At 33.2% G+C, this 12,203-nt stretch overlaps 1 protein-coding gene across 1 annotated transcript; it reads right to left on the minus strand.

Moving 5' to 3' along the window:
• Positions 1 to 4,097: 4,097 nt before the first annotated feature.
• LOC149565912 (CBL-interacting serine/threonine-protein kinase 15-like) lies at positions 4,098 to 10,263 on the minus strand. The gene is made up of 2 exons (XM_089816405.1): positions 9,660 to 10,263; positions 4,098 to 4,363 (listed from the first exon to the last, which is right to left on the minus strand). Exons 1-2 carry the CDS (start codon positions 10,261 to 10,263, stop codon positions 4,098 to 4,100), a joined length of 870 nt encoding a protein of 289 aa, XP_089672531.1.
• Between the last annotated feature and the right edge of the window lie 1,940 nt (positions 10,264 to 12,203).

Below are 12,203 nucleotides of genomic sequence, written 5' to 3' on the forward strand. Positions count from 1 at the left end.
GAAAACAAAAAAATATGCACTTTCAAACAAAACAAAACTAGAAGAAGTGACCAGATGTGCCCGTACAGAGCTTCTGAAGTTGAAAAACACAAGATTATATAGGTATAGTTGCCAAAAACTACAAATTTTGCAAAATTTGTGGACCAAATCTAGAAAACAACAACACCATTGGAAAATTCAAGAAATTCTACCTGATTTCAAAAGAAATTGCACCTAAATTGGAGTCTAGATGTCCAAGTTATGGGCTCGCAAAGTAAGGCTGCCAAACTAAAAAGCAATTTGAAGAGGGGTCTGGAGGAGAAACTGCGAGTCTAAATTTGATGGTCAAATGGCCATCAACATAGTTATAAAATTCCCTAGAATGATGTCCAGATGGGCATTAATTTTAACACCAAGAAATGATGATGTCAACAAGAAATCCGCACTTGGGGTGACGTGGCAGATGATGGGGCTACTGACTAGACTTGCCGTACTGTACAGACTCATACGTGACAAATTTCATACTGATGATGTGGCAAGAGGGTCCAGCCGTCCACGAGTGACATGGCAATTTTGGTCAAATCTACTGACTTGGTAGGAGCGAATTAAATGTCGCCACTTGTCGTAGTTTTGGAGGTCTCCACATGGGTTGGATAAGACTTTTTTGTAGGTGGGAAACAAAGTGGTCGAAAAAGTTTTAAACCCTACCAGAAAACTTGCCTTTGTGTCGTTGTTTCAGAGGTGATGCCGAAAATTGAAGATGTTGCCGGAGCCGAGGAACCTGGTCCGCCGACGCCAGGATGACTTTCACGTCGCTGCCTTTTGGGATATTAGTCCCACATTGAGCAAGATTCAGTGTGTGGACTATTTTAAAAACAAAGGGCCGCAAATAATAAAGCAAATTAGGATGGCTGCCGACCGGTGCTTGGGTTGTGTTGTTAGTTTAAGGTGCCAGATTTGCCTCCCATCGATTTGTGTGCAGTGCTAAATGAATATTTGGTTGTATGGCCAGTTGAATGTGCCCATAGATATATTAAATAAATCTTGCGAATAAAATAAAATATACTCTGAATTGGCAGATTTGGGGTGTCAATGGCCAAGTCTATCAAAAAAAATTTCTCTGCCGGGTGCTCGAGGGCAAAATAAATTTCTGAAAATGATGATGAAAATTAAATTGCAGAGAAATTAGAAAATGTAGATCTAAATAAAATCAATTAAATCTACGAAAAATGACCATACCCATACCGCAAATCAGGGCCTGTGGGTTTCAATTTGAAAAAAAATTGCCTCAGGGTCAACTTTGAGCCAATGTAGTCAAGTTTATAGTCGATTTTCACCAGTTTAGCTTTTTGGACACAATGGTGAGGTTAGATTTGGTGCTGGACACTCCCAATTTCTACAGCACTCCAGATTCAGGCTGAGGTGATGAAGCAAGCAAGAGGTTTCGAATGGCTTGTGATGAGAAAATCTCTATGCTCTGATACCATGTAAGAATTTTCCTAAGGGAAAAATTCACCCAGGAACTAAGAACTCAAACACAAGCACATAGTAAACCAAAAATGGAGAGATTATGATCAGAATAACAATGTATTCAATAATTGGATTAAAGAGTACACTAGGAGTACCTAAATATAAAGGCCTTAGAAGAGCTTCTAGAATGCCTAGTAATCAGCACCATGAAGTGTCATACAACTAAGCACATGTCCACTAGATATGGGTTATCCTCCATTAAGCACAAAAGTAAGTGCGGTGATGAGAGGATAAGCCTACAAGGGTGTGACATGCAAAACAGTGTTGTAGACACTATGTGCTTAAATAGAGTTGCGTACTCTTGTGTTGTCCACATGACAACTCAAAAGCTGTGCAAACTCCTAAGTGTCTCACAAATAAAAATAACAAAATAATGCATTAACCTAAGTAAACTTAAGTAAGTGTAAATAGTAAAGTATGTATTTACACCAACAACACTAAACCTTTCTTGTAAAGCGAACATATGAGTTATACACTAGGATGCAAAAATCCAAAGGGTATGCTTACAGTTTATACTATAATGCATGAGAACATGAAGTTTCCATAAGGTAAATATGTTAATTGTAGACATGAAGCATACACCAAGAAGACACTTAAATGCATGAAGACGTAAAGTATACACAAAGAAGAAACATTAATGCATGAAGCCAAAAAGCATACACAATGCAGACAACTAAAGACACAATGTAAATACACAATACACATGTTATGCAATTCCTTGATTGTGAACCTACAACCACAAAATCATTAGTACACATTCATATACCTGTACCAAGGAATACAAATTAGTACATATAAGTATACTTTCAAAGAAGATTAATATTTTTAATTAGGAAAACTAGCTCTACTATAATGTCCCCACTTGTAAGGGCTTATAATATTGTCATGTTTTCCCAAGGAATAAATTTAATATATTATCATTGCATTATTTAATCAAAATAATTTTTTATATATTTATATATTCATATCTTATCGATTACATTTTTTGTATAGACTAGGTCACCTAGGGATTGGACAAGGAAACTACATTAAAGACTTGGCAAGACCTTGGTCATTGCCTTTCAAATGGGTGTTTTCCATCCCCCACCATGCCTAGATGCTATATCATTCTACAAACCTCGAACATTGTGGTGGGGTCCCATAGCTTGATAAACCTAAACCCAAGAGTCAGTATATACCCTCTTGCCTTAGGACTTAGCTCTACCCTCTTATCCACCTACTTCTTACTTCTTAACATAATCTAGTGATCATTTTAGAAGATTCATTACTTCTTAATACTATACCTTACTAGAGTAATCAAACGTTGTAGTGGAGTCCCATAGCTCAATAAGCCTAAACCCAAGATGGAATACATCCCTCTCTTGCCTTAGGGGTCAGCTCTACCCTCTTACCTACCTAGTCCTTCCTCCATTGATCATTTAAGTCCAATTGTCTTTTATCATTTGTATCTTAAACATAATTGATAATTAATAAATCAACTAGTATTTAGATTGGTTTAATGCACCCTATGTTCATTACATAGTTTCATTATATCTTTCCCTTACATTAACAAATTTATATTTCACTTTTATATTATTTTCCTTTAATTTGAAACATAAAACATAATAATTTATCATACCTTCCTTTACCTTGTTTGGTTCTAATTAACTTCATCCTTATCAATGCAAGGTGGTCTTTAAGAGGCACCGACAATATCTTTTCTTTTCTTCTTGGTGTCCATGAAATTGTTAGAAAATGCTTTTGGGCTAGATTGCCCAATAATTTTTTGAATCAAATCAATTATAATAAGACTCTCAAGATCATAAATTTTGCAGACTCTATCTTGAATTTCTATCAATGATCATAGATGTTAGCCACTAGTCCACCTTGAATTCATAGCAAAGATAATAAATATTGATAGCCCGTCTATCTATGCTTTGTTTGACCTAATCTTTTTGGGATCTTTTCTGTAAAATTTGATGAAAAGTGAATTCACCAATCAATGTTCATCTATTTCTTGCTGCTACAACTTCCTCCATTGATTTCTAGCTTGCTTCTCCGAAATTGGATCCAACTTTTTGCTTCCACGGAGATCAAGTTATATTCATGAATAGTGATAATAACTTATCATGCTTCATCTAATAAATGGTTTATCAAGGCATCACAAATGTCGAGGTTTTCCAAAAACCTATTGCACCAAGATAAGTTTATGGGGATCTGAAATGACAATATTGGCTATTTTGCTAGGCCTTATTTTGTTCAACCCCGAAATGGAAATTTGATCAATGATGAAATGTGCACCACAACACAAGTTTACTAGATGAGGTTCAAATGACACAATTTTGGAAAGACCAAGATCATCATTCAAAAGGCTATGAATCCGGTTCCGCATCAGTCGTCTCTATATGCATAGAAGCGCGGGCACTTCCCACCATGGTCGCACTTATCTGGAATGCATATCCCTTTGTTGGTACCAAATTACACACCGTTATTATCTCTGATTTTGTTGTAACTAGGGTTTATAATATTGTCACATCACTGAATATTTTCTGATGACATATATCTAATGTTCCTTTAATCACTTTGATCACACCGATGGGGGGCAGGATCTAATCATATGCAGCCTCGATTGCCTCTTGTATGGTTGCGCAAACTCTCAATTTGCAAGAGGAAGTAACCACTACTTCTCCTCCTTCGGCTTCGAATCCTTTTCGCAAATGAGGTAACTTACTACCCTGAGCATAGTATATTAGATGCTCTTCTAAAATAGAATCTGGTTCATCAGCTACTAGAGGTAACTCTCCATGAAATGAATACCTTTCATTCAAGAGACGCCATGTTCGGAATGAGAGGATGCCTCTGGTTGCTGTGGATCCTGCAGACAGAAGGAGGTCTCTTTTGAATTTGGCTCGGAAGAGTGTCTTTCCTTCTTCTCTCTGTCATCGCTATGGTCGCCTTCTCAATCTGTGCCCAGGCTGCCTATGCGGCAACATTCGACATCATCCATTTCATCTCCCGCAGGTGAATAATCACAAACAACTTCCTTCAACACGGCTAATTAGTACATCAATGTTTCAGCTACTTTATTTTTAAAAATAACTGCTTGGAATCAACTATATATAATCTTGTATGGTATATTGATTGGAATTGTAATCCACTCATGTAGATCTACTATTGTTCTTACCCTACAGGATGGAAAGATCACTGCGCTTTGATACCATTGTTCAATATCTCTCTTTTAAGTTTCTTACAAACCTAATTCTTTCTTCTTCCTTACCCCATTTTCCATATTTTTCATATGTCCTTAAATGATATTTCTTCCTTATATGTAATTTCCTATTGGTCATGACTCTTCATAATTTAATCAATTATATTTACTTAGTAATTACTTTCATTTAATATATTTATTTATTAACATATGATCTAAATATTAAATATTATATTATATCAAATTATTTGAATTATATTTTTTATTTTTATTTTATATTTAATTATATTATTATTAACTTTATTAGGTTGATTATTGATTATTAGATCTTAGTAACTTATTGTTGCTATATCAAAAATATATTATTATTTATTTAAAAATTATGTACCTTAGTATAATTATATTTAGTAATGATGGAGTTATAACATGAGTTACATATAGTTCTTTACTCCAAGAAAAATTAGTATATATTTACTAATAATATCGTTAAAATAATTATATATTCATTGAAATAATTATTATAATTATTTTATTTCATTGAACTACTTATATACATTATCATAATTAGGGGACATGACAAAAATATAGAAGATTTTGATGATAATAGAAACCTGGGTGATACATTCAATGACCTATTGTTAATGAGTGAAGGTAGGATAGAGACTCTAACAATCAATGATGAATCAAACACTAGAACTATGAAGGTAATGACCAAGTCAACATCAGAAATTGAGAGCCAAGTTAAACTCAAGTATGTTTAGTTGCAAGTCCCTATATAGTTATTAGACTCTAATCTTGTGTTATTGTAGATCAAATATTATTCAAGACACATGTGGAAATACAATTTGTTGAACTTGTAACTACTCATGTTGTTGTGCCAAGTAAAGATGATAGTCAAGGTGATGAACAAGCAATTATTGTCGAGGAACTTATTTGGCAATCTCTACTAAAGGAAAAATATGGTAGATACAGGGACATAGCGAAATGTTACACATGAAGGAGAATAGAGGGTGAAGGATCAAATTGATTAACTAGAGAAACCTACTACTAGTGAGGAAAGACCACAAGCCTCAGGACCTAAGATTGAGGGAGAAGAAGAGGTAAGACAATAAAGTTCCATAGTTGAAATCAAACCTACTGACTAAAAGGAACAAAGTGGTGAACCTAAGAAGGCCAAAGAACCTAAAGTTGAGACTTGGATACCAAGTCTTGAGCTCCAAACACAAAGCTTGCAAATATCCATGACGAGCTCTAGCACTCCAAGTAAGGAGACTAAGAGAAAGAGAGTCTAGTCCCCTATTTCATTTAAAGGTAAGACTATTACACTTGTTGATGACATAGTTATACCACATTAGGACAAGTCTAGCCTAATTGAAGAAAAAATGAAAAATTTGAGTGAATTGTTTTCTAGGAAGGAAAATCAAAACAAGTTGAGATGAGAGCAACAATAGAAATAAGCACAAAAATAAATGGTACATGACATAAAGGATATTTTTCTTGATTGATTTTTTATTAAAATTTTAGATGAGAGTGTTCTCATTATTCAACAATTGATTAAGATTTTAGAAAGAATAACTAAGTCAAATATTGATGAAAATGAAAATTTGATGCAATGATTAGAAAAGAAATTTCAAAAATGAGTGGTGGAAAAGGCAGTAGCAGATATTGTTATCAAATACATTGAGTTGTCAATACTTGTGAATAATTTGGAACAAGTTTCAAATAATGTGCATATAATGTGTAGGAAGTTGTGTGATAGCTCGACATACACAAAGGACATAAGAGACATAATGGATAAGTTAGAAACTAATTTTTAATATAGTGTCAATGCACTAAATCTTGATGCCAGTTCTAGTGTTGCACATTTATCCAAGGTGATTTTTCAACATGAAAGGCTTATAGAATTGACTATTGAGTATAGAAGAATAAGAGCCAACTTTATTTCAATTCACTCCATGTTGACAACTTATCTTGAAGTTATGCTAATGCATTTGAAGAATACCAAAGAGATGGTCCAAGTAGATCATTATTTGTCATTTGTTGGTAGTATGGTGGATTTGGCACCAAAATTGGAAATATAATTTTAGGCCATCAAATTCATCAGGACTAATTGAAATAGTATATTGAGAAACATTTTTCAAATTGAAAAAATCATTTTTGGATAAGTTTGGTTTTATTCATCCACCCCAATAGCTATGAGTGACAAAAATAAGGGGGCAATTTATGTACAAGACAAGAGGAATAGATAATGATAATGATCAAGAGGAGTTTTAAAAAAATTGATTTTGAAGTTTTGCATGTATATACCGAGTGCAGAATCAATATGTATAATGCATAACAAGTTAAGGTATAGAATATATTCTAAGGGAGATTACTTGTCTTTCAATATTTTGTAATTTAAATTTTGATCATGACAAAAAAAATTCCACTAATATCAAAGGGAGAGATTGTTGATCCCTAACTCATGTTGTTTATTAGTGTCAAACACTTAGTCATTCACAAGATAGGGTTATAAAATCATCACTACAAGTGAGTCATCTTATGTAGGATGAGCTAAGTATTGAGGACTTATGTAGGACAAGCTAAGTATTGAAGAAGCCTCACTTTATTGTTGTAGTATTGAAGATTTTGTGGGTGTCATCCCCACCATATTTTTACCTTCACCTTTGAGGCTTCCTATGTTACCAAATATGTGTGTTAGTGTATTATGTGTTTATATGTTTTCATTCATGCAATTAGAAGGTAGATCTGATATTATGTTGATGTGAATGATTACATTGATATAAGGTTCATATTCAAATGAGGATTTATGTGAAGATATCAAATATGTTTCGTGTTTGAAGTAGAAGAAGTTTTATAGAACTTGATATCAAATATATTTTATATTTTTTGGTTATAATTTAACATTTTATTATCATTTTATTTTACCTTTGAAGCCATATTTCTTAATCTTTCAAATCCAATATGTAAAAGAGTAAACAATTCTTATAAAAATAATCCTCTAGAAATTTAAATTGGAATCCTTTTTTATAGTCTAAACCAAAAAAATATTGAATTTAAGACTTAATTTATTATCTAAGATCATCATATGTACTTTGGAAATATAGATTTCTTATATTTTCTCCACAAATTGTAAAGAATATTCTTATTTGTTGGGATTTAAGGTTCAAACTAGAATGAGCAAAAAATATGTGAAGTTTTACTCATTAAAATATGGAAAGAATTTAATGTCATAAATTGGTAAAAAAAAAAAATATATTTAAACTCATTGAATCAACTTTTTATATCTAAAAAATATAATTTTATAAATATGAATGTTGTTATAAAAATATAATATTCAAACATCACAAAAAATTTGTTCATAACTATTTGAATAGCTAAATGCTCGATGGTGCTCATTTCGATTGTTATTGATTAATCAATATTAAATTATCTATTTTAATTTAATATTATAATTTATTTCTCTATACTAAAATGTTTACAACATTGTGGACAATATAATTCACCCACTTAAATGTGCATATAAATAATACATTTAGTTCTTATTAAAAAAATTATTAAAGTTTTAATGAATTGAATTTATAATTTTGGTAATAGACATCTTTGGGTATTATTTTTTTTCTTTAAGTAAACATAGGTGTTAATTCTTGGACACAATTTTTTATATATTTATATACATCTCCACTTTTTTTGCTAATTTCTATTTTGATCAATGATGGCCCTACTTCATATATATTGACTTTAATCTCCAAATTCCCTTTCTTGAATTCTTTTTTTTCTCTTATATTCATCCCAAAATGTGTCTTTTTGGTTGTAAATTTCCACTCCTTCCCAATCTTCTCAAGATTCTTAACAATAATAATTATAGGTTCATTTGATATGAAACTAAATTTTGAACCTTCTATTTCTTCCTCATTGAGAGTAATCAAAGATGAAAGATCTAATCTTGAATGGATTATCTTGAATGCATTAAGAGATTTTTGCATCATCTTTCCATTAAAACATTCAATGGAATTTTTTGGCTCTAGAAGTAATAAAAATTTAGTATTGAAAGAATCAAGCACATATGATTATTTTGATTTTTCATTCATCTCATTACATATCTAATGCTAAATTTATCTTCTCCATTAGACGCATTTGAAAAAAATAAAATTAACCTACATTTATAAGAATATAAAGAATAAATTTAACTTTATATGCATATAATCAATTAAAGAAAAACAATAATAGATATCAACAAGAATTTTTAATGTATTTAAGGTGAATAGTAGCTTAGATCTCTACTGCTTTATTACTATCATGTATAGGTTGTGTGATAGTAGAATGTTTGACTCTTAGTAGAATATTTAACTCTTGTAGTTTCCTATTTTTAATATTAAAAATAGATGGCTAGTGTGTTGACTGTGGTTATGGCTTGTAAGCTTTCAATCAGATGATAGTTATTTTATTAGTTTGTTAATGTGCTTGTTGGATGAGTGGCCCATTTTTTAATACTTATTAATATCAAAAAGAAAAAGTTCATTCAAATATTAAAAATTCCACATCTAATTCACATATAAATAAATTCAAGTCTTAAAGGGAAGATTTGTTTGCGAATTTAAATAATGCCTTTTTATTTTTAAATTTGTAATTTCCATGTAAGGAAGGCTATATTTATTATTATTATTAAATTTTTTTAACTTAATACTTATTAAACATTATAAAATTTGATTTTTTTATTATTATTTTTAAATAATTTTTTATTTTAAAAACAATTGAACTTAATACTTATCAAATATTGTAAAATTTGATTTGTTTAGGCAGCTATAAACTATGGCACTCTCTATCTATTAAATACTCAAAATAATTTTTATCTACCATTCACATGTCAACATTTCTGCACAAGATTATGTTTGAACTAACTCCTCTTGAGACCACTAAATGTGAAAACTCGAGAGCATTAAAGTTGAAAACCAAAATTTACCTTTCTTGGAGTTTATAGCTTGAAAGCCCTTGGCAAACCACGAACGCTTCCTAATCTGTTTTGTACTAAACCGTGTCTTAGGGTTTGGATCCAAAACCTTGGCGAGCAGCTGTTGCACCCTATCAGACAGAAGCCACGGCATATCAAATTTCAATTCCATCTTCGGAGAAGCAAAGTACTTGAAGAACCCATTTGTCTTGTTCCCAAAAGGATAACGCCCCTCGAAAAACAGATACAAAATAACGCCACACATCCAAACATCAGCTTTGGCACCGTCATAGCCGAAAAAAGAGGTAGAAACCTCGGGAGCTATATATGGCCGCGTCCAACACCATCCATGCAACTTTCTGCCCTCCTTCTTCAGCGTACTCAGCCCAAAATCAGCCACCTTCAGGTTCCCGTCTCCGTCAACTAACAGGTTCGCCAGCTTGAGATACCTGTGGAAAAGTCCGCGGCTATGACAGAAATCAACTGCACTGATCAATTGTTGGAAGTACTTTTTGGCCTCCTCTTCTCTGAAACTTCCCACGGCTTCGATTTTTACGAAGAAATCTCCGCCGCTTACGTATTCCATGACTAAGAATATTTTGGTTTTGGTGGCCATGACTTCGTATAATTGCACAATGTTTGGGTGGCGCAAGGATCTCATGTTGGTGATTTCTTTCTCTATTTGGCGGAGATCAGGGGTGAGAAGTTTCGATTTGTCAAGAAGCTTAATGGCAACTGTGTCCCCTGTTTTTGTATGTACTGCGCGGTATACTTTTCCCCACCTGCCTTTCCTGATCAGTTGCCCATCAGAATTTGACCTCGTTCTATGTCTTCTTTAGTTTTGACTCAGCTATTATATCCTTGTAATTGTCTATTGGAAATTCAGCGGTTTTTGTCATGGAATTGTCTAATTGAGATTCAGCTCTTTATATCAAATTTCGTGGTCTCAATCCCGCTGCTTTGTCCCGGCATCTTGGGAGGCATCTCAAGATGTGCGGATATGGTACATTACCTAATTTGGATGTATTTGTATAGTTAAATGGTAACGGGAACATGCTTTATTCACGATTTCAAAAACCCTACTTTCAATGTTTTTGTATGAGTGAGTTAGCGTGCTATATAGAAGATAGACATGATTTTAAAAATATATTATTATAATAACGAATGAAGTATAGTACTAACCAAAAAAAATCAAACATTTAATACAACAATTCATTGAGTACTAAAGTACAGCACTCAAGTTTTAGAGCTCTTCAATTTTATTGTACTTGTTCAATTTGCAAGGACTATGATGGTTTCCTATCTATCGATTTGGGTCCCCTCGTTTACCTTGGATTTGCTCCTCCTGGTGCTTAACTCAAAACAAGGGGTCTAGAGGCGAGGTGGATCCCAACATGTCCTGTTTGAAGGTGTCAATAAATGGAATTGAATCTAGGCACACTAACTCAAATGCTGATTCCCTGATGGATGATTTGGCTTTTCTATGAGGGTCCCAGAGAAGTCTCCTTGCATTGTGCATTTTAAGGATGACTCAACTGGAGCTTGTTTAGAGTGGAAGGATGCTTTAGTTGGTAATGCTAGTGGTTCTCTAGCTGCTAAGGATCTTAAGATTCATTATAAGACTTAAGGTCCATATTTTTTTTATCAAACAACATTGTGGAGTGTGTCTCGTCCTCCTTTAGGGTTGTTTTGGTTGGTCATTTTATTACTTTTAGAACGTCGATTGAGATGGTTAGAAAATGGATTAGAAGAAAATGGAAGGTAAAATGCAGAATAAGTGTTTTGGCCATGCTAAGTGGCTTGTTTTATCTTTAAATTTATAGCAGTAAAAAACTTGGCTATGATACTCTTAGGGATCTAATATTATGGGAAGCACTGCTTGGTGGTGGCAAAGTGCAACCTAGGATTTGACCCTTCCAAAATACTATACAAGGTTGCTCCTATCTAGGTAAGACTTCTTGGACTCACTTTAGTGTTTTGTGATGAAAAGATCTTTAGTTAGATTGAAAACTCTTTTACTCACTATGTTTTTGCTTAAATTGTCACCCTACAGAAGTCTAGGCTCCTGTATGCTAGATTATGTGTGAATGTTGCGATTAACAAATCTTTTCCTACCCATGTTGGCCTCAATGCTAAGTGGGGGAAAAATAAACCATATAATATGAGAATGTTGGATTATATTGCTAAAACTGATCTATGTTTGGCCATGTGATCTTCGACTGTCAAGCTCCTAAGCTAAAGGAAAAGGAGAAAGTGGACTTGCCTGGGATCATTAAAGAAAGTGTTAAATGGGGTGAGTCGGCTTCTTGGGTCACCTGTGGTTTTCACTGAGATGGCAATAGAATCTGATGAAAGCAATGTTGTCCCTCTTTCTACTAGTGTGGTTTCTCGAGGAAATGACAAAAATGTACAAATGACTACACTTTCTTGCAAGAAATTGAAGATCTTTTGAATACTCCTAGTGGTGGAGAGGAGACTAAAACTAGACATTGGAAGGATCCTCTAGAGGAAGGTCAATTTAAGGTTCTGACCAAAGTTTATAATCTATTGATGGTG

Source organism: Cupressus sempervirens, chromosome 3, assembly GCF_028749045.1.
Source record: "Cupressus sempervirens isolate cs-2001-9-10 chromosome 3, ASM2874904v1, whole genome shotgun sequence".
Taxonomy (NCBI): domain Eukaryota; kingdom Viridiplantae; phylum Streptophyta; class Pinopsida; order Cupressales; family Cupressaceae; genus Cupressus; species Cupressus sempervirens.

Coding starts and splice junctions, on each gene's coding strand:
- LOC149565912 (XM_089816405.1), bottom strand. CDS start 10,263: ATGGCCACCAAAACCAAAATATTCTTAGTCATGGAATACGTAAGCGGC. Junction 4,364..9,659: donor AGCTATAAACTCCAAGAAAG/GTAAATTTTGGT, acceptor TTCTGTCTGCAG/GATCCACAGCAACCAGAGGC.